The sequence below is a fragment of the Eurypyga helias genome, unplaced genomic scaffold (genome assembly GCF_000690775.1).
Source record: "Eurypyga helias isolate BGI_N326 unplaced genomic scaffold, ASM69077v1 scaffold5663, whole genome shotgun sequence".
NCBI classification, from domain to species: domain Eukaryota; kingdom Metazoa; phylum Chordata; class Aves; order Eurypygiformes; family Eurypygidae; genus Eurypyga; species Eurypyga helias.
Genome location: NW_010241871.1, coordinates 29,111 through 52,772, shown reverse-complemented (window position 1 = coordinate 52,772; position 23,662 = coordinate 29,111). Strand labels below are relative to the sequence as shown.

Genomic DNA, 23,662 nt, shown 5'->3' with positions numbered 1-23,662 from the left:
TGTTTTCGTTTTTGTGTATTCCACTTCTCACTTCAGTTTTGTGAAACTTCCCCAGTTCTTCTGGCCTGCCAAAGAACACCAAGGGTGTAGTTTTCCTAGAATAAGTGTAAACCAGCTTCTCTCTTTGCTTGACCAGAAGATTTTACAGAGTGTGTTCTACGTGATATGACTATTGGCTTGTGTAGTATGTGGGGAAAATTGCCAACCACAACAAAGTAAGTTGTTCTGAATGAATCTTTGTTGAATCTGAATGCTTAAGGGAAGAGCTTTACCATAATGACTGTCATCAACAAATGCAGCACCTAGTGAAAGAATGAGTCTGAAAAGGGACTAGCATTAAAGCAGAACTGCTTGCCGTGACAGAAGAGAATGAGGAGAAAGAGCAATTTGAAAGTTTGATTATAAGCCTGTATTTCTTAAATTCCCTTATGTTTGAAATTCAGTACTTTTTGTATTTAAATGGAGACTTCACCCAGCAGTTTAGTCTGTGTGAATGTGTCTGTAGTGTTCTGATGAGCACTGATTGACAAACGCTTTTTTCAGTGACAATAAAAAACTTTCACTTTCTTCTATTTCTGTTAGTAGCTTCATGCATCATATTGCACTTTAAAGTTTTCAAACAGAACATCTTGCAAAGGGCTAAACTGAAAATGCTGTGGTGCTTGATGAATTTTTAAAGGTATTTTGGAGATAAACCAGCAATTAAGTATTTTCTGGTAGAATTCTTAATCAATATGTTTATTAAGGTTTAAATCTGTTGCATCTTGTGTTACATCTCAGAAAGATCTCGTTAAGCTTTCAGTAGCATTTCGATTAATAAAACAAACTCACAGAATTTGACTTCTGGTTTTCGGTTTGTTCTACGTTATTTTTGCAAATGTAACGTAAATCTGGATGCTGATTCTGCAGACGCTTTATTTGTGAAATTCAAGTTCTGCTGAAGCTTCGTGGGACTCAGACAACTCTTATGTATACATAATAAAAACGCATTTGCAGAATCAACAGGAATTACTCAGCAGCCTTTTACTTGTATAGCACAAAATCGTTTTCGTCAAATTATTCTCACATTATTTTTACTGGGAAATAAGTTTCAGGATGAAAATAATGTTGAAGGTTACTTCATGTTCAAATAGCTGATATGGTAGCATGAATCATTCTTAGGAAAAAAGGGTATTTAAATAAATAAAAATAAAGGCTGTGAGGAATAAAATGGTGTCTTACCTTCAAATGACTCTGGAGTATGTAAAAATCAAAACAAAGCCCATGGTTACATTTTTTTTGTTGAAATTTGGTATCTCTCCTGCCAAAGCTATGGTGGTTTGGATTTTTTTCTTTTTTTAATATAAACGAGGTATAGAAGTTTGTACTAAATGTCTTTCAGAGTGAGAGATGCTTCTTAAAGTGTATTTTGTTTTATTCTCTGCTTTCTTCTGCAAGAAGATTGGGCAAAGGAGGTTAGATAATATCTGATGAAACATTAATGGCGTTATAAAGGCTTACACCAAGTTATTTGTTTCACTTTTTTTTTTTTTTTTCAAATTACGAGAGCAATTGCTAACAATAATTACACAACACACCCAGTTTTTGGCTGTGTGTGGGGGGAACCCAGGTTTCTCAGTCTGGTAGCTCCCATGGGAGTTCTGTACACTGTTGTGGAGCTGGTGCTAACCAGGGTTCAGATCTCCATATTCTTCTCATATTTTCATGAGAAGAAACAGGAGAGGAAAGTAAGAAAAGACCTCCCGCTCAGGCTGTGGCTTTTAGTACTTCCCAGCTCCCCTGAGTGGAGGCACAACCCTTGCTGTGTGAAGTGTGCCCCCAGCACAGACTTTGTGCCAGCTCTGCCGTGCAGTTACCATATAGCGTGAGAATACCAGAGCTTTATTTTCTCAGAGAAGCTGGCTGCTGCTGTTACCTGACTCCAGAGGAAGCAAACTTGGGGTCCAGCTACTCAGGAATCTGGGAGTTCCATGGTTGCTTACTTGTGGACCAGTTTTCATGTTGTAGTTGCTCCCATTGCTGGGGATCTAGAGACCTTAGAAAAATAATCATTTGTAACTAAGTATCTGCAGTTCACTTCAGTGATAAAACTCTTAAACGTTGTTCCGATATCCCAACAAACTTCCTATGAAGGGCACTGTCCAAATGCTTGCATTTTATTGTACCCGAAAGGGTAAAAGTGTAGAAATGAATTGTATTTAGGCTAAGGCATCTTTTCAAAGTGAAGGCAGTTAACAAAAACCCCTCTTTCTTAATTACTATATGATTTCCCAAATTAAGTAGTCTATTTTTTTATTTTTGAGAAGCTTAACATACTAAAATTCCATAGCCTGTGGTCATGTTTCTGTAGTGAGACTCGTGAATTAGTTGACGTTGGGACACTGTGAATGGGAACAAATGATGTGGGCTGAGAAATCTCAGGCTAGGCAAAACGAAATTGAAAAGCTGTCTCCCATTTCAAAATAAAATAAAAGCCTCTTACACTGCATCTCTGGTCTATCTTCCATTCCAAATATACTTCCGGAGTATCTCTTTAACCACTTGGCTGTATTATACAGATATTTTCTTGCAGTATTAAATTTTCTGCCTAAGCTGTTCATTTAAACATGGCTGCAGTATCGTAGTTATCAGGCGGCAAGGGATATTCTCGTGGGAATCTATCATTTCACACGGATCTATTTCCTTTTTGGTTCTGTAATGTCGTGATGTGTAACAGACTGTTGTAACTGCAGTTGTCTTTAGCCAAAACTCTTACGTTATTGTATCACTCCTTTTTCCCTTTGAACTTGATCCCTTGTGTACCCCCTGTGTCCCGTTCCCTGCAGCGATCCCAGCTGGCTCTGGTGGAGATTGGTTTGCTGTGAATATCCTTACTACCAAAATGAGTACCCGAAGCTTCTCAGAAGCCGTGGCAACTGACCACTTGCTTTCACCAGGAGTAGGGGCCTTTTGTCTGAATACCTTGCCCTCAGGTAACTTCCCCTCTCCCACCTTTGTAGAGTAAATGTAAGAGGTGGTATGCATTTATACAAATTTGGGAGTGAAATGAGCTCTATAAAATGTTAATTGGGTTTTCTCTCTCTTTTGTTTTTGTAACTTACAATTCTGCAAAAAATAATCGTTTGCTATGCAGCTGTATTTTTTTTTTTGAGGGTTTTTTAGATCCTAAACTAAATTTGCAAAACTGGTTTATGAAGTAAACCAGCAATCTCATTATAAACATACCTTTATGTGTATTTCCTAAATGTAATCTCCTAGGTCTTTCTCAATATCTTTAGGCTGTTTGACATTTGCTCTTTAACATTTACACCTACTTAATTTGGTTTTGTAACTTGATGTTTATTACCTCTCTATTGATGCATATTTGAAGGATTGGTCAGCTTTTTACCTAGTTTACATATGAGAAAAAATATGGATTTAAAAAAAAAAAATTAAAACAATACTTATAATTAATGTCTTATTGAAAAATCTTGTTTTGCTGAGGTGTGATCAGTAGCATTAAAATGATACCTGCTGATGTCACATAAATAAATGATCTAGTTTCCCAAAGGCGAATGTTGTCATGCTTTTACTTTGCACTGTTATTTCTTTATTTTAAATGTACAAAATTCTTCTGCGTCAAGTGGCTTTTCTTTGCATTACTTACAGACTGTGGTATTTTGAGTGGAATGCAGTCGTTACCAAGTGTAAGCAAATTCTCAGAATGTCATGTGCTATTTTTTCTGCCCGCAATCTGGAAATTGCATATATCTCGCCAAGTATGTTTTAGTATACTAAGGATTTTACGTTATCTTGTACTCAACATCTAAGGTTTTTCATCTATAGGATTGTCATGTTTGAAACAAGATTTTTGGGATATTTTCTTAATACTGACTGTTTCTGTGCTTGTGTAAATGATATGTCTAAAGACTCATGGAATAGGAAAGCTAATATTGGTCTGTGTGAGGATTTGTCGTAAGTGAAACAGAAATGACTTGAGCAATATTTTGCTTCCAAGATGATTGTCATTCATGCGGCGTAAGCTCCTCGTTTGTGCACAGTGCTTGACTACATCTGAGCAGATCTGCTGCATGACATGCAATTATCTAATAGCCATTGATGAGAGCAGCTGTTTCAGTTCTGCCTGGAACCCAAAGAGCAGCCAATACAGTTTTTCTAAATAGAAAGAAAATAACTTCCTGTATGTATTATTACGGGATTAACTCGGGGAAGCTTTATGTACTGTCAGGTTAAGAGAGGTAGTAGAGATGTCAGTGTTTGAGAAAGTATGGAGTGAGTCCTAGAGTGAATGGGTGAGTGTACCAAGCTGCCTTTAGGAAGTCAGCAGGAGTAGGATTCCAGGCTGAAGCCCTTCTGCATCATGATGAAATGGAAGCAATTTTTCGGAAAGCATTAGCAAAGCAGATGTACTATTCAGCACCCCACCTCCTAGTGTGGAATGGTGTGACACTGCACCAGAACTCTACACAACTGGATGAGTCAGGGTCCTAATTAGGGCTTTGCCTGGAAAGGAAGATCTGGCTTTAGACTATGGTAAGTCAAAAGGCCTGATGAGTGTTAGGTGGGTCGGGTCCTGTACAGTGGCTTGAGAAGTCCCACCTGAAGCTGTAGGGTTGTACGTAGTGTTTTGGACTTGTCTAGTACGCTATGACACCTGGCCGGCTGAGAGCGGTAGGTTGCAAACAGGGTGCGCAAACAGGGGAATGTCCCGTTACGCTCCAGGGGGTTGTTCCATGAGCAGCTTTGCAAGATGCTGCACAGCAGATCGTGCAGATCCTCTCTCATGCTGGACATCCAGCAGGACATGCAGGGTCTCCATCTTGCACTGAGCCACCAAATACACACGTGACAATTCTACCAAAGTTCAAGGTGTGATTAAATACAGCATGCAGGCTTTCGTGTGGCGTGGCCATATTGCCCACGAGTAAAGGGGTGATAGCCTTTTCCTGTACATGTTGATGCTGGAGGGTGCAAGCAGGTGCCGGTCGGGTATCGTAGGTAGTGAGGGGTGTCCTTAACGTCTGGTGACAGGTGTAGCTGCTGCAGTTGATATTGCCATTTAGGAGTCTCCTGATTCCATATTCCTCATTACAGAGGGAGGGAATGATAGCCCTTGCAGTTCATCTGTTGATAGGGGCCTCTTGGTAGGAAAATGCGTCACGTTTGGGAGTCCATGCAGGACACAGTGTTGCTGGTAGAGGATACTTCTGGATAAAGGCTGGAGGATAGCCTCTCAGACCACCAGTTAAATCCGCCATAGGCGTGCCTCCGGACGGTGGTGGTGAGATTTTGCAGTGCTATGGCGGTGCTTTCTTCCTGGTGCAGACTGAGTATGCCATTGTTTGTGGAAGGTTTTCTGTCCAGATATCTTGAAGTTTATCCTCACATGTATTTATTTTCAACCTAATGTACTGTGAATATTGTCAGGTAAAGAACTGAAGTGTTTATGTGTGAATGTGACTGGTTAATCCTACTGTGTTGTAGGCATAAAAGGTATTACCTCTCCCTACAAACCCTACTACAAGTGCCTTAAGAATTAAAATAAAAATTAAAATTTTAAGCTTTTGATTTTGGTACTATATTCTATCCTGATGTTTCCATGGGCATTAAAATGGTCATCAATGAGTGTTTCCTTTTACTGTCTTTAAATGTGTTCTTGTTTAGTTTTGTGTCGGTTTTTGTTCTTAAGATAAACAAGCATCCAATTCACTTTGTGCAGTGTTCATTACTTCGTCTTTAATGTTTGTGTTTACCCTCTCTGTTTCTAAATCAGTTTGCATATTTTCAGAAGTGGATATAATGTCCAAGATGAGAACAAGCCATCATATTTTGTGGTGATATATAGTACTACTTAACATGAATTTTTTTTATACATGGGAGTACTTTAACCTTCCTGTATCCCAGGCAGTTTTTCATCAATTGCCTCAGGTCAGTTTTCTGTGGACTTGAGGAATGTGACTTTAATGTTACCTGTCAACTTGTACGCATTTTAACTCAGCCTGTGGAGCTAAAAATAATTTGCTCCACATCTTACATAAACCATAGTTATTAGTTTCTTGCTGGGTGAAATACTACTTTAATACACTATGTTAAAATTAGAACATCCCTAGGTCAGCCAGGATTCACTCAGTTTTCTGTTACTTCACAGTTCACCAACTTTTGCTAGGCCATTACTAAATATATTCAATGCCTTTGGATTTTTATGTATCCTTTGGACATATAAGATATTGTTGATCTTCCATCTTCTGACCAATTTCTGCTAACCTTAAGCCTTTACTGTATAGTTAATTTTTGTGGCAGCTTTTGTGCAGCTTTTTGGTTGAAGTTTTTTAAAGTACCAAGAGAAGATATCAGTTGCTTGATTCTGATCTTGTTTCGTAGGTCTGGAGGATTAAAGTAGACATCTTTTATAGAAGTTTGTTTTTTGTATATACATTTTTTTCCCTCCTGGTCTATCACATCTTTGCAAGATTTTCATTAGTGCCTTACTGTTTCAGTGTGAGTCAGTCACTTATTGCATCTGTAAAGTCTGTCTTTCATCCGTCTGCCATTCACTTAAGGGCAGCTAAATCTTTAATCCTGTATGATTGTAGTCTGTCTCATCTTTTTTCTCTCCTGTCCTACCTGGATCAAGAAAGGCATGCTATTAAGAACTCTTCTGAATGTCACTGTGCCTAACATTACTAGTATGTAGAGTTGTTTTTTCATCTAGAGAGTTTGTCTTTCTCTCATCTAGGACTTGCTGCCATCTAAATAATCAGAGCATCTTGGTACATTGGACTTAACGAGTGATGTGCTGCCAAAGGGTAAAGTATAGCAATGATTCTGAACTCGGTATTTGCAGGTGATGTTTTGTTCCTGACACACTGATACTTCTGGCTACAGGAAAGAAAACACGAGAAAGGAAACTGTTAAGTTGCCTGCGGCATGCTATTTGCTGTGACTCTTTTCTTGTTTAAAGGTGGAAGGGATTTAGATTCCCCCCACCCCACCCCATCAAACCAGGTCCTGGAAATCGGCATAGATTGGTGGTGTCACACTGGATGAGGGGAACTCTGTTGTAACAGTACACGCTCTGGTGATCCCAGTGCTTTTTTTTTCTGGGTCAGATTTGACAGAGTTAAATTCTGTTCCTCTTCTATTTAAACCTGAAGTCTTAAAATTTGAAGTGGCACAGTGAGCAGAATGATAGTTGACCACCTTCTCTCTGTTACCTAGTCATGGGAAGCCAATATCTTCCTCAGAGACTCAATTGAAAAGAAGAATGTTTTTCTTGCTTCAGAAATCGTATGGAGTTCCTTAGTGATCTAATAACATGGTTCAGCCAGGTGAAACAGGAAAAAAAAACCAGTTTCTGTTCCATTTCTGCTGTTTTATTATTGATACAGTTGCCAGTGCTTGTTAGGCCGTTGCCCTTTTTCAGAGCCTGTTGTTTTGAACATACATCTTTTCAAGGAGTTCTGGTTCATAACCAACAGAAGATGTGGCACCTGTATGGTTAGAGCATACATGTAGGATCACATTGCTGAGGGAATTTTATTTAAAAAGCAGGGGAGGCAGATGCTAGAGCCAGGTGGAAAAGATTGTATATTCAGTAGATGTGCAAAACAGCTGAGAATTCTGTGTGCAAATGCCATCCAGACTTCCGTTATTTCTCTATTAAATCCAGAGCTTGAGTTTCTGTCGACAAACTTGACAAGGCATCTGGTATTGTCTCCAAACCTTTGTGAAGTGTGGCTCTAAGCTTCGTGTACTCTCTGGCCTTCATTATAAAAACCCTAAACTTAGGCTTTCAGAGGAGTGTTTTCCTCTGTCTTCTCTACTGCTTTTTTGGTTGGTTTTTGTTTCTAGTTTCACTTCTTGGCCATCTTCTCCGCAAGCACGGTGGAGTCCTCCATTCAGAGCTCCAAGCCTGCGTTGTCACAAGCAAAATCTTAGAAAAGAAATATTTCTGTCAAAGAAAAAAGTGCATCTTCTGTCTTAGTTCTTAGTACTGTGCTCTTATTGTGCAATTTTCTATGCTTTTCACTAAACTCTTTAGTCTACTCTGTAAATTAAAGCTGAACCATCTATCTAACTGCATAGCAGTATTTAGAGAGAGTGTGTGTATGTATGTATGCACTCAAGGGAGCTGTGTCAGGTTGCTTATGATATTAATAACTTAATATTTCTGGATTCTTGCCTGTAAAACATCAAATATTTTATAGCATTAATCTGCCTTATAGAATTGAATATTAAATTGAATTGTCATTCATGCCATCAAGTATAGTAATTCAAACCTCAAATCCATCCTTTCTCAAAATGCAGGGTAGTTTGTGAAATTTAATCTAAATCTGTCAAAACACTTTTGCTAAGAGTCTCTTCTGGTTTTAGCAAACCAAGTATGTATTGCCTCAGTAACAGTGATGTTTTACTGCCACAGCAAAACAGTGTGACAGAAAGCTTTGGTGAGCTCAACCATGTCCTTTATTAATGAGTACGAACAATTTTCCATGGCAGAATGCAGGTGTGGTCAACCATAGCCTATTCTTCAGCTTGTGGTAGATACAGTGCTACAACTGTTGATTTGAGGGTGGGGTACCCATGATTTTTGTCAGGTTATCTCACAAGGATGTGAACCATTTGACACAGTCCCGTAGATTGTTCTGTCGTGTCAGCAAATCACAGCATCTTTGAAGTGTAATGAAACTTGTTGTATATGTACTCTCAAATAGTTACATTTTTAACCCTTGCAAGTCAGATTAACCTTTTAAGTTTTCATCCAGTATTTTATATTCACCGTGCTACTACTTGTCTGTAAACAGGTGTGTATATAAATTTCTAATTTATGTTATTAAATTCTTTGAGTAATGAGTATTGTAAATAAAACTTTTAGTTTCAAGATTTTAATTGTAAATACATATACAAAGGTACTATTTATAAGGAGTAGCTTTTTTCACTCTTCCTGTGAATTCTAAACCACCCCTGCTTTTTCTAAGAATGACAGTGTTACTTGTAGAGGTTTTGGATGTATTTTTTTTCCTTCTTCTGAAAAATTAAAGAATGAAATGGATTATCTTCTACCTTATATAGTTTAAAAAACATAGTTACATACTTTGCATCAGGGTTTTGTTATTCTAGGTGATGAGCAAATTAGAAGATGCCTCATAATATATTTAACTTCATTCAAAAATGCACAAAGTTAATGAGCTGCGGAAATACAGAGGGACAAAGCAATTCCATGGTACCATTTCTTTTCAGGGTGAACTTATACCTAAAGAGCCTAAGATGATTGCGTCACCCCCAGAGCATTGCTTGAAGTTAAGTTGTCAGCTATATGTGGGACAGCCCTGACTGCTTTATATGCATTTACTTAAGGTGTACGTTTGTTTTTAGGTTCACCAAAAATCTGTCCCCTGACAAGATCAACCTGAGCACATTAAAGGGGGAAGGTCAGCTGACCAATTTAGAGCTGGATCAAGAGGTGCTTCAGAACATGCTGGATCTTCCAACATGGCTTGCTATAAACAAGGTCTTTTGCAATAAAGCATCCATTAGGGTGAGTATTTTATGGAGTTGGAGTGGTAATTACCCACTTCTGTCTCTGTAAAGCTTCAAGCAACTTCATATTAATGGAGAATAGTGATGAGTGCTTGATAAAATTTTAGCGAAAAACAAAGATGTGACCAGCGATCATTTCTTGCTAATTTTGTTCCTCATGTGATGACATGAAGTATGTATGGAAATGATGAAAATAAGCTGTGACTTCCCCCCCCCCCCCCTTCCCCCCCCCCCCCCTTTCTGAGTAGAATTTATTTCCTGCATGTTCTGAAGCAGGGGTAGAGATAAAAGCTTGTATTTGTCCATGGTAATAAGTCTACTATAATTATTTATTATCTTTTTTTTTTTTTAAAGTGTTATTTCTTTTTTTTACCCTTCTCTTCCCATTGCTTTCCCTCTTGTTCCTTTCCTGTTTCCAAAAATATCTTTCTGAGGGATTCCGGTCTCTGTGGGAAATGTGGAAACACTCTAAATCTAGTTGAAGTTGCTTTTTTGGTCCTTGTGGCTGCTAAGAATTGAAACAGTGTATATCATCTCTCCTAGATTGTACTAATATGAGAATAAGAAATTATGGTATAGCTTGGTTTTGATGGAAGTTATGATCTGATCAAACTTTGGCAGCCCTTCAGCCTTTTTTTTTTTTTTTCCCCTAATGGGAGATTGTCCTGATTTTTCTGAATGCAGTGAACTTGATGCTTTGTTGCAGGCATCCAATTACTTGTAGGCCAGCAGAGTAAATGTGGGTTTTCTTTCCTTTTAAAGGAAAGAATGTGGAAGAAGGTGTTGCTTTTTCTGATGCATGACAACTCAGCATTAAAGAGACAGATTCTATTTTTTCCTCTGTTTTCTGCTCGGTGATAAGGACATTCTGAAGTTCTTCTTTTAACATGTAAAGTAAATTTATGTGTGTGCATTTTCAGGTAAACTTGTTATTTTGAAAGTGATATTATTTCGACTTCAGGATTTACAAATAGAATTAATTTGTATACATAAAACACATTGTAAACAAATGCTGTATTTTACTGTATTTTTGATATTTATTTTGCTTTAGAATAAAGTTTTCTCTTGCAGATACCATGGACAAAATTGAAAACACATCCCATCTGTTTGGTGAGTTCTGAGATCAACTCCTAAATACACAATGTGTAGCAGAATTTATCTTAAATATGTATATACTTCTTTTGACTTTGGAAATAACTGAAACATTAACGAGCCTTTACTGAGTGTCCTCTGGGGAGCAGTAGATCAAGACAAAATGCCTTAATGTTTCTGTCGGTTAATCTATGGCTTTGGGCATCATAACTATGATGTTTGACAGTTAGCTAATTTCTGTCAAGTTCTTCAGTCATTACTTCTTAATTTGGGTTCACCTGAAGGGTAGTTATTTGTCCAACCAGCCCTTTTACCAGTTCCTGCCTTTTGGAGCTTTCTTTTCTAAGGATTTTCCTATGCTATGTCTGTACTTTACCCAATGATCTCAGTTATAGCAGGTTTGATACACATAACATTTACAGGGTTTCTCTAACAGCCTAGAATTCAGCCTGGATATAAATGGGTTGTAAAATGTGTAAATAGGGCTCAGCAACAATTAGAAATAATGCTAATTCTTGCATTTGTTTGATTTTGTTCCTTATTTTTAAGTACAGTAAGAAATGTGGTAGCACCAGAAGTGATTTGCTTGATAATGGCTAAGATTTCTTAATTGTGTTTATTTAGGAATGAATATTCCTTTAACTGTCACACTTCCCAGGCTTGCAGTGAATTCCTGAATGTGCTTGTACTTCCGTAGCTCTGAATCAGACTTGGGAAGGACATGTTGTTTTAAATACTTGATGCATTTGCTAATGACCCAGTTGTAACGTACTAATGTCTGTACTGCTTCTTCCTGATACGCAGAGCTTAAATGTGGCAATGCTGAAGGGGGATGATTCAACCTCTTGACTGTAAGATGTAGCTGCCAAATTAGGAAGTCAGTTTAAGCCGTGCTATTCTTAAAAATGACATACTTTTGGCCTATGGCAGCAAGGTCTGATTGTTTGCTTTGCTCCTGTTGAACTTAGATTAGCAATTTCTGAGGCTAAGATAACTTTCAAGGTCACCTTTTTTACATAAAGCTTTCCTTGAACAAGTGTATTAAATGGAAATTGATAACAAGCTCCCTCTTCAGTGGCACACTGTACACCAGCCTTTCTGACTTATAAAGGAAGGTGAGTTCAATGGCCTAATGTCCAACTTCAGCCCTTTATTACGTCACTGAACATCCAGTATTTTGGTGGGGATATTTTTGCTACTGAGAGCTTTATTAAATTGGAAAGCATCTTCTGTTAGCATAGCTTAGGAGGTAACTGGCACCCACTTGCTTAGCCAAAGCTACTTTCACTGAGCTGAGTCATCCTTGCTGAAAATCAGCCTGTTAACTTAGTATTTGCCACTATGTTATCTTTGCTCATAATCAATTTTTGTTTCTGTATAATAAACAGTATAATTTTGAGGAGTGCTTTGGGGGCCTGAGATGGTATGCAGCAGTTTTTCCTCGATCACAGTACAGTAATTGCCAGTGAGAGTAGACCGATACTTACATCCAGAGGTTCTTTGTTAACTCCTATTTATATCACACGAACTCCTTAAATCACTGCCCTGCTGTTCTTTGCACTAGTCATATACTGAAAGAAATTGTTCCAGAGGTCTCAATTTTAGAAACCTTAAGAGTGGTCAAATGTCCAAGATAACCAGGAGAAATCTTGGTTTCCCCCTGCCCCCCACCATCCCAAACTAAGGTATTTTTTTTCCTTGTTTTTAATTCTGTTGTTGTTTTGCAAGGCAAGTTATTCATTGAGACAGCTGAGAAAATAAATCAGAAATGTCCAGATTCACTGTTAACAGCTAACACTTCCCTTTAAGCATAGCAATATAATGCAGTATAAATAAATACAGAGTAGAGAGTTTATGAATTTCTAGGTAGTAGGGCATTTCGTGGAGAAGAGTAGCAGAGAAAAATGCTTGTGGAGCAAGTGGATAATGTAGGCAGGCGCAATTAACACAGTATGATAATAAAGTCCAATAGGTAGGGCAGGCTGAATTGTGAAAAATCTAAAACTAAGGACAAAGCTTTTTGGTGTGGTTTGTTTAACCAAAAAGGGGGTAGATGGAGGAATTCAGAGGGGTGGTACAAAAGTCAGCACTAGACAGGGAAGTAATACTAGCTGTGGTGTTTTGGATGAGCTTCCAGTGGGACAAGATTTCAGAACTGTAAGCCTCAGATAAGAGCCTTTCCAGGTTGTATCATAAATTTGGGTCACAAACATTGTAACGTAAGTCAGGAGGTTCTTGGATTTATTCAGGTTCTGGGAATAAGGTTTCGCATTTGGTTTGTTCCCATTCTCTTCACCCCCTCTTCGTATGCATTATTTATAATGTGTGTTAAGGTTCTGCGATGTACAGAGAGCTTTCAATTAAAATAAGATGTAGGTGTCTTGTTCCTTAATACCCAGCTTCTTTTATAAGGGTCCCACCTCAAGTACAAAGAGTACAATGCAATTTGACTATAATGTGTTGCAAATTATACCACAGTATATCTGATTAGAAATTCCTGGGTTTACTACATCTACTGAAGATCCATATACACACACACAGAGTTTGTACACACTCGTGTGTGTATACATTATATACACTCAGGTTTTGTTTTAAAGATGCAGCACAAAACGTTGTCAACTATCACAAATTTTAGTGGACTAGTTTCAAATATTTTTCCATTAAAATTTTCTGACCTTAGCGAACCATTTAGAAAACTGAGAGGGTATTAAGTATTTCACTGAAAGAACAACCATGTAAGAAGAAAACCCAGTCGAGTGCACATTAAATCATGCCCTTTTTGAAATGCAGTTTTTGAGAATGCATGCGATGGATAAATAATACTCTGGGATATATAATTCTGTAATCCAATATCTGACTGGGTAGGTCTGTTATAATTAATGAAATTTAAAAACCTATATCAACAAATAAAAAAAAGAACCTAATTCTAGTATGTTGCAAAAGTTTATGGCAAAATTGACATGGTAGGAAATGTTTTATGTATATTTCAGAAAAAGTTCTCAAGTGATTTATTTTTGGTGTTGGTTTTTTTTGTTGTTCTTCATATGTGATCTGTTTACTTTGTTACCTCTTATATCTGCATTTTTTTATTTTGTTTTTTTCAAGTCCTTGGATAAAGTTGTGATGGAAATGAGCACATGTGAAGAGCCACGTGCCCCTAATGGGCCCTCTCCTATAGCAACTGCATCCGGACAGAGGTCAGTGATGATACTTATATGTAACTGATTCAAAAAAGTTTAAACTACTTGTTTTGAATTACTGCCATCAAGCAGTTAGATCCCCTGCAAGTTTCCAGAAGTGTGTGGGGTTGGAGCTTGCCATTTTCAGCTCTCTAAAATTTCATGTTATTACTTGTGGGTGGAGATGCATATGTATAGTTATAAGGGAACTGTCCAGACCCAAGCCTCCAAAGAACGTCTGAACTATGTACAGAGCTTCCTAGGCACATTTCATGTCAGTTGATGCAACTGCTGCATCAAAAATGGACCAAGTTTAAGTGGTGTTAATTTTTTTTTTTAAATTAAAGATATTTTGCCATCAATCTATTTTGAAAATATATATAGTGTTGGGGGGGGGAGTTTTAAATATTGGTGGGGGGTTTTTTAATTATTTTCTTTGGTCTGAAAAACAGTATTAAGGGCTATTTGTTACTGTAGTGTTTTGAAGTTCTATTTCCTTTATTGTATCAGCCAAATCTTACTGAAAGATTTCATGCACACTATATAGCCCCAAAGTCAAGTAATTTGGTGGGACAATATAGCATTACATCAGTGACTTCCCCACCCCTCAATCATTTCCTTTATATGGACCCAAAAGCTTTTACAGTGAGCATAGGGACCCATATACAGAGAAATGAAATTGATGATACAATTGCTTTTCTTATTTTAACTTGGGCGTAATATGTAGCAGTAGTCCAAGGGCCTCTACATCTCCTTGGGCACAGCTTGAAAATCATTGCAATAGAGATTCGGTGTAGGATGAAAGTTATAAAAAGGAAAAGGAATGACAAACTACATAAACTGTACTTTTAAAACAAGCAGACAAAAACCCTCAAAAGGCAAAAAAATTTTTACAGTTTTCCATTCACTAATCTAAAATGCATGACTTTTATTAAAAAAATAATTAATAATAACTATTTCACATGAATTACTCATGTATGCATAAAGAAGAGTAAGATTTCTGCGTAATGCTGCACTGCATGGAGATTGATCTTCTTCCAAAGATATTTTCTTGAATTATTATTTTGAGATTAGGGTCATAGGGTGGAGAAGAAACTATTGTAAACTGGATCAAGTATTTTTAACAAGATTTTGTAACTGGAGAATACGTTAGGAACTTACTTCATGGTTTGTTTCATGTTGTATTTCAGCTGTTGAATAAGTTTAAATTTGTGCCCTTTCATTAGGTGTATATGTAACATGTTGTTATTTCACTTTTTAGTGAATACGGCTTTGCTGAAAAAGTGGTAGAAGGAATTTCGGTTTCCGTGAACTCCATAATAATCAGAATTGGCGCAAAAGCCTTCAATGCTTCATTTGAACTTTCCCAGCTGAGAATATATAGTGTAAACGCAAACTGGGAACATGCTGACCTCAGATTTACGAGAATACAAGAAGCTCAACGTGGAGAGGTAAATACTGTCTTTTGCTACCTTTTCTCCTTGCTTTTGTGCTAAAGGAGGAGGAAGTTGAGTTACACCTTACGCAGTCTAGGAAACATGCTGTTACTGGAAGTGGGGACTCTCTGTGCTCAGTGATTTCAGCTGTCCTCAGGGAACACAAGGATCTAAAAGTGGTGGATGTGAGTCAGATCCAGCATTAGGTCTCTAGCAGTCGCTGAAGTGGGAAGAGCAGGGAGCAGGGCAAGCATATGTACTGTTCCCCTCTTATGTTCTCCAAGCCTGTGAACCTTTTAAAATGCCAGCTAGACCAGACTTGTAAAAGTACTGGGAAAAAAAAAAAGGGTATAATAAACGTGGAAGGATAGGGTGTTGTTTGTTATTATTTTTAAAGCTTCAGCTGGTTATTTATTTGCTTGTGAGGGTTTGCTTAATAAGGATTTCTGTGTCTTCTAGAAATCCATGTAATGGATTCAATGCTTGTGGGGTCTGTATGGTGTACAGTATGGTCAGTGTTTAACTTTCTCTCTTAATTGAAATAAACCACTCCAGAAACATCTCCCATACTATAGCTTTGCTTCCCTCCCTGCTCTTTTCCAGTACATTAGGATTTATCATTTTGAAACTAAACTACACAGTGGTTTTGTTTTTTCTTTTATATTTTTTCCTTTTCTTCTTTTCCCTCTACCAAAAGCAACCTTATACACAATAATTGCGACCTTTATTTTCTTCTGATTATTTGAAATGCTGTTTGTTCTCCCATACTATAGCTTTGCTTCCCTCCCTGCTCTTTTCCAGTACATTAGGATTTATCATTTTGAAACTAAACTACACAGTGGTTTTGTTTTTTCTTTTCCCTCTACCAAAAGCAACCTCATACACAATAATTGCGACCTTTATTTTCTTCTGATTATTTGAAATGCTGTTTGTTACCTCTGCCTGTTTGGAACTGGCTTAATGTTTCTGTGACATTCTGGAGATAGAGGGCAGGATCAGGGCTTTAATTCTTGACACGTGTGAGTGGAATAACAAGTGACATCTGTCTGCTCTGTTCCATGGCTCTACATGAAGGACATGTGAGTTTCTGTGTGTGCATATATGTACAGATACAGACATACACACATGCACACCTGCACATGCTTAAGCACGAGTCATACTGCATGAAGGTGTGTTTATCTTTTTTTTTTTTCTCTCTCTTTTAAAGGTTTTGACTTTTAAAGAAATCACCTGGCAGATGATCAGAATAGAAGCAGATGCAATCCAGAGTTCGAAGCATGAAATCATGAGTGCTCCAGTTCGACTGATTACTAACCAGTCAAAAATTCGGGTGACGCTTAAAAGAAGGGTAAACTTGAAAAGTTTGGTTTTCTTCTTTTTTTTTTTTTGATGAATTAATTTTTAATTCACGCTCTTAATGCACATAGTAAAGGTGTTAAATGTAGGCCATATAAAATATAGAATTTGCTGAACTAAACTTTTAATGGCATATAATTGGTAAGACTGTAGAGTTTACAAGAAATATTGCAGGTGGAATTTGAAGGTCTTGCACAGGGCCTACAGAGCTTTATTTATGATGATGCATGTTGCCTTACTTCTCTCGATTCAGGCAGTATTTATATTACCTACATTTAGAGAAGTGCATCAGTTTAATATCTAATACATGCCAGACGAATAAAAAGTGAGGCACAAATATAGTATATGTCTTGAACACTTTTTAGTTAGAGGAATAAAATTAAAAATAAGAGATAGATTTGTTATTACTGTTGGACCGAATGATCCTCAAAGTCTTTTCCAAAATAAATGATTCTATTTATACTAAAGAAATTTACTTTCTGGGAAGTGTAGTTTTGCATTTGACTTCTTCCCCCCCCTTTCATATAAGTATTTAATAAACCCATTTGACTTGTTTAAATTTTTATTCCACAGTTAAAGGATTGTAATGTAGTGGCATCAAAACTGGTTCTGATTCTGGATGATTTGCTCTGGGTTTTGACTGACTCCCAGCTGAAAGCCATGGTGCAGTATGCCAAATCTCTTAGTGAAGCCATAGAGAAATCAACAGAACAGAGAAAAAGCTTGGCTTCTGAAACAGCTCAGGTATGATAATTGTCTCACTACATCATTAGCAAGTGTAGTTATTTATAAAATACCTCACAGTGTGGTTAGTTGTGTTAATGTATTTTAGAGAATGTTCAGTTACTCAAGTTCGGTCAGCTGTACGTCTTAAATTATGTTAGAAATGACTCACAGTAGTATAAAAGAGACTTGATTTTACAAGATTTCGTGTATTCATGTTAATTGTGGGAAAGAAAAAGGTTGCATTTCTTTATCCATGTACACAGTATTTAGACTTCTGTATTTACTTAAGTTGATTAACTGTTTAGTAAATTTGCTCTCCAGATATTTTCTGTTTATCAATTAAAGCAGTTAAGACACACTAAAGTTACCTTAATGTGTGGATAGATGTGCTTACTGTAATGATTTAAAGTGCTTTTCCAGTTTGTTTTCATGGTACTGAAAAATTAGCTTTTAGTAAGAGCTTTCTGTCATATAGCTCTCTTGTTGGAATATATATGGTGAAAAACAATTAGGCTTTTAATGTGTTTCTGCTGGCATAGGTGTGATGTTGATGCTGCTTGTAAGACAGTCTTACATAAATCTTGGTCGTCTTTCAGCACATACAGCAGATCAGACCAACTGGGCTTTGTGAGTGCTGGCGGGAGGGACCTCTTCTGTGAAGCAGCAGCACAAACACCCTGATAAAAGATAGTCCTATATAAATAAAATATAACTTATTACTGAGACTGATGGAGTAAAGTTGCTTGTATAGAATCTCATACAATAAAGCTAGGGTACTGCAGTGGAGAGTTTGGTTCCTGTGGTGGGCCTGAAGAATTACAATATGGCTTGGTGTTTTAGCTATAGCAACCTATGGTTAGCTGTTACTGAGCAGGGATGCCCTGGTCCTTCCCTTCCCTGTGCTTGCACCTCACCACTTCCTAGATACTGGCACTGGCTCATATTTGACCCTATTGTGGTGCAGTTTGGGGAACTAAAGGAGCAGAAATGAGTCCAACAAAAAATGGGTGGTTTTGAGTTCCCTGAATGGCTTGCAACAGAAGTTTGAAAAATACCAGTGCTGCTAGTGACAGGGGTGTAAAGAAGTGTGTGGAAGGGGGGGGCATTGCCTCTTTGTGACACCTAGCCATTAGCTTCACGGAGCTTTATGCTAAAATAGCAGACAGATCTCAGTAATGAGCTGAGGTGAATGCATGTGGTGCAGATTTATCCTTATTTGAAGGGCCTGTTTTGAGTGAGAAAAGGGATACTTAGGCTTGAAAGGAAGGATAAACTTTACAAATTGTATGACTGAATATTATTTCAGAGCTCTGCCCCTGCACCTAGCTCCCAGCAGGTGAAAGCGCACCAGACAACAGCAGCACCTGATCAAAACGATGCAATAGTGAAATTGTTCAATGACTTTGATGTCAAGGAAACTTCTCATCACTTAGTAATTTCCCATTTGGACCTACATATATGTGATGATATCCATTCTAAAGAAAAAGGTAACTTTGTTTTTTGAAGTAAAAGTTGTATGCCTGTGAACTGTTAGTGTCTTTAGAAGACATTTTAAGGAATACAGTAATGTTAATCAAGAGTTTTTCCTTATTTTAGAATAATATTCAGAATTGTCTTCCAGTGTCTGTAGAAATATTTAAAATTTGCTAGATGCCTGTATTAGCCCAGCATTTCATTACTAAATGTAATTATTTTAGAATAATTACAATAAAAGCTGCTAATAGTGCTAGTAGTCTTTTCCAGTGCTTTTCCTGTCTTCTAGCCACTGATTCTGTCCAGTCTGATTGTTACTGCTGTTTTTTTCCTTTGTATTATAAGTTAGCTGGGTTATCATGGATGCATTGGCAGTATTACTGTAGCTTGAAAGGGTCACTGTACAATCTGCTTCTGTAATACTCCTCATAAAATACAGAGCAATAAAAGAGCAGTTTTCTTTGTGTTACTAATTCAGGGAATTTGGTATGCTCTGCAGCAAATTGAAAGAATGAAACAAGTGCTCTGAGGTCTTATAAGTCTGTGTTATATTTGTACGTTTTTAAAATGAATGACTATTGCAGTGTGACATATTTATAATTGGAAAAAAGAATACAAGTGACCCTACTTTCATGCCTTTTAAAAGTGATCAGAATAGAATGACATATCACTGTACATCCAAGGAACTGGCTAGTCACTGAAAAAAATTTATAGAGACATGCAAAGTCTGCTGAGGAATGTAAAATAACTTAGTTTTTTGTGAATGTATTTCCCTGAATAGGGAAGATACTTGCAGAGCATAAGGTTGACTGGCTAGAGATGTATTTCCTTACATGCAGTGTATCTACCGTAGTTGGGATTTGTCATTCTTAGTGAGATCTCTGTATTTGTCCTTTATTTTTGGCCACAAAGCTTAAATTTAACAGTGGAGAAATCAGAACATCTTCTGAGAGATAAATCTCTCAGAAGACCTCCTTGCTCAGTAATATTTGTCAAAGAAAATAACAAAAAAATTATAATTACAGTATTCTTGAAAGTAAATGTTGACTTTGAATGACTGATGATATATTCAGTATGAAAAGTTTTGTTTCAGAAAAACTGCAGTAATCTGTGTACAAAGGGTTATCTTTTTAATAGCATTTAAAACAACATCTGCTTTGTTAGTAGTGGCCCAGTACAGATCACAGTGTTCTACAAGCTGATCTTTAGAAACCAGTGAAGGCCACTTGAATGAAAATTTTGAGGGAAGATAATGAGGTTGTAAGGAGAGCCAGTAAAGGGGAGGAAGAAGTAGCTGTTAGGTGTTCAAAGGAATATACCAACATGAGATATCAAGGTATCGGGAAGAAGTTCTTCACAGAGAGGGTGGTGAGGCACTGGAACAGGTTACCCAGAGAAGCTGTGGATGCCCCATCCCTGGAAGTGTTCAAGGCCAGGCTGGATGAGGCTTTGAGCAACCTGGTCTAGTGGAAGGTGTCCCTGCCCATGGCAGGGGGGTTGGAATGAGATGATCTTTAAGGTCCCTTCCAACCCAAACCATTCTGTGATTCTATGAGAGCTAACATGTTGAATGCAATGTCTGCAGAGCTAAGCATTGTTTTATTTTACAGACACAAATAGGCGTGTTACAGGAGGGGCCATGCAGCTTTCCTTCAGCTATTTAACAGTGGACTATTATCCATTTCACAAAGCAGGTATGACTGAGCATTTTGTGAATTACCTGTGAATGTATCTGTCTTGCTTAAATATGAAAAAAAAATCATTTTTGTGTGTGTAGGGCTTGGTAAGAATGTTTGAAACATTTGAAATACACACGTTTTTATTTCCTTCTATATTGAAACAGAAACAGCAAAGGCAACAACCTGGGAACCAATTTAATTTCTGTGAACGAGCCAGACACTTTCACTGCTTTGTTTAGTCAACAAAATGGTGTTTACACGTTTCTGACATGAAAAGAAGTGTGTGTTGACAGGGGAAGGCAGTTCAGCAGACTGAGAATCCACCAATTGGATAGTTGCAAGAGTCAAAATATGCTAGATTTTTCCATACGGAAGTCTGTAATTTTTTGTCCGTTTCCAAGAAATGTTTTGGTTGGCTTTTATTTTTATTTTGTTCTGTTAAACAAGAATTCTAGTGTGTAGAAGTTCAATTGTGTAGCCTTTTGTTAAGGAATTACCAAACAGGTGTTAGCAATTTCCAACAAAGCATTACTTACAAATCGTTCCTAGTAAACATGTGTTTCAGAAATCTGAATAACTCAGAAGAGATAAACTAGGATAGCTCTTGAATTTGAGATCAAAGACAGTCCAGTGCAGTGGAGGGGCTTTTAGTTGGAGGGAGGAATGTTGGTTGTGCTTTGTTTTGCTTTTTACTAACATAGACTAGTCATTTTGGAGTGATTATCCTCATACATTAAAGATGTGAATTAGCCATAGCTTGTCTCGTCCTTCTTGTCACTCATGGTTGCAGGTGGAATCTTGTAATGTCAATCTATTTCTCTCAAAAGTAGGAAGTACAGTTTATGCACCTTAAAAAATGTAACCTAGTGTAGGTCAAATAAACATACACAGACACAGAAATATGCTTAAGAATAACAATATTCTTCCTTTGCTATAGATTGGCCCAATATGCTTTGAAATTTATCATGTTGGTTTCCTTTCCTATAAAAATGAGACCTTAAGTTACAGGAGTTTAACACATGCCTGTCTTGTCACCCAGCTATATTTTTCATTTACTGTCACTCCTGATTACTCTTATGTTTAGATGAGGGTCTGATCTATGATTTCTGTGAACTCTCCTCAGAGAAAATGTAGAGAAGTAGGGAAATAGATAGTTTGTTTTGGATGTATTCTTAGCCAGATTGAATGAGGTACTGTAGGCTCTCAGGTGGGCATGTTGGAAGCTGACTGAGAGTGCTTTTAGGCGACGGCTACATGAGACATAACTCCCACTACATGAAACCAGAGATGGAAAAGATCATCTGCTGAGCAAAGGTGGTGCCTCTAAAGGTAGTGTTCTCCTGCAGTCTTAAATGGGGTTCTGTACACCTGTGTGTAAGTAGCAGAAATCTTGGTCTCACTAATAAGCTATGACAAAAAAAAACCCTGCCAAAGGTGGTGCTGTTTGGTCCAGTAAGGTGTGGAGGGGGAAGGAATATGCCAGGAATTTTCTTTTTCTGCTTTAGGAGGTCCTCTTCTCACCGTTTTAGAAGAGTGTGGCAATTCTGTGGGTAAACTATTGTCATGGGTGGGAGCCCTTTAACTCGACATAAAAGGAGCACGTGTTAATCTTGAAAATTCAAAGGGAGTTCCCTCCTGTGTACTGGTCATGCTCCATATACTGCTGTATCAGGCTATCAGCCTGGTACTCCGAGCATTCCTACCCTGAAGTCAGTGCTTTGCGCTATTGTGTACTTAAGGACTGTGTAGTATTAGTACTGTGTAACAGTGGGCAAGGAGGAGACAGCTCTATACTTCTGTGACAGTTACCAGATCGTTCTCTCGTTTTGTGCCTCTGTGGCCTATAGAACATTGAGAAATAGCTCATTTGGTAGAGTCTTCTTAGAAACAGTGGTTATTCCTTCAAGAAAAAGCCCTGATCTATTAATTATTTTTGCAAACTGGGTTCTTGTGAGGTTTTTTTTGTTGGGTTGTTTATTTCATTTTGTGATAGACTCTGCTCAGAAAGACTCTGAAGGGAGTCTGAGTTATGATTGCTGTAGGGTAAATTTCTAACCCATTGAACATCAAACCTTCCAACAATAGCTGTTCATAGTACTTAAGAAATATGAAGCAGGTTGTGTGTCTGTTGACTGTGATAACCCCAATATAAGCTAAACTGTTATTGGATGTTGTAAACCTGTCTGTACAGCAATCCATCGCTTTACTAGTCTTCCCAGGCCTGCTCTCATAGAAGCTTTTATCCACATCCATTATCTGTGCAACTGATGTCTTGCTGGATGATGATCCGACAAAGCTGCGGCTTTGCCATCATGCAGGACATTTTGCAGTACAGGACATTCTTGATCAAGCTGATATATTGAGACAGTATGAGAAATTGGAAAGCATTTTCTTTCTAGGCAACCAGCAATACATTCAGATGGTAGCAACATCAGTGCCAGCTCCACTAAAATACTGTTTTCTTGTTAAAGTCTGGCCTGTCTCTTCCCTTTGCACAGATAAATATGGCAATGATATCTCCATATATAGAATTTTAGAGTGGTTGAGGATGAAAAGAACCTCTGGAGATTGTCTATTTCAACCCCTCTGTTTGAAGCAATGTCAATTAAAGTAAGCTTCCCAGGACTGTGTCCAGTTAGGTTTTGAACAGCTCCAAGGGTAGAGACTCCCAAGAACCTTCCTGAGCAACCTAGTCTGCTGTTTAATCACCCTCACAGTAGAAAAGCTTTTTTTGAGGTTTAAGTGGGATTTCTTGTATTTCAGTTTGGGCTTATTGCCTTTTGACCTGTCACTGGGCACCACTGAGAAGAATCTGACTTTGTCATCTTTACTCCCCTTCTCAGGCATTTATACACACTGATAAGATCCCTCTGAGTATTTTCTTCTCCAGGCTAAACAATCCCAGCTATCTCAGCCTTTCCTTGTGCAATAGGTGTTCCAGTCCCTTAAAGATCTTTGTGAGCCTTCTCTGGACTAACTCCAGGGAAGTCCATGGCTGCCTTATACTGGTGAGCCCAGAACTGGACCCAGCACTCCAGATGTGGTATCACCAAGGTTGAGTCACCTCTCTTGACCTGCTGGCAGTGCTTTTCCTGGGCAGCCCAAGGTGCTGTTGGCTTCCTTTGCATCAAGGATACATTGCTGGTTCATGTTCAACTTGTTGTCTCAGACTTTTTTTTTT

General features: G+C 37.9%; 1 protein-coding gene across 1 annotated transcript in view; it reads left to right on the top strand.

Moving 5' to 3' along the window:
- Positions 1–8,459: 8,459 nt before the first annotated feature.
- The window catches only part of UHRF1BP1L (UHRF1 binding protein 1-like), a 39,763-nt gene continuing 24,560 nt past the window's right edge, over positions 8,460–23,662 (top strand). Inside the window, exons 1-9 of the mRNA XM_010148893.1 lie at positions 8,460–8,506; positions 9,376–9,538; positions 10,612–10,650; positions 13,738–13,829; positions 15,073–15,262; positions 16,455–16,595; positions 17,177–17,347; positions 18,636–18,816; positions 20,413–20,496. Of these exons, the coding sequence (XP_010147195.1) occupies positions 8,460–8,506; positions 9,376–9,538; positions 10,612–10,650; positions 13,738–13,829; positions 15,073–15,262; positions 16,455–16,595; positions 17,177–17,347; positions 18,636–18,816; positions 20,413–20,496 (1,108 nt within the window). The remainder of the gene's footprint in view (positions 8,507–9,375; positions 9,539–10,611; positions 10,651–13,737; positions 13,830–15,072; positions 15,263–16,454; positions 16,596–17,176; positions 17,348–18,635; positions 18,817–20,412; positions 20,497–23,662) is intronic.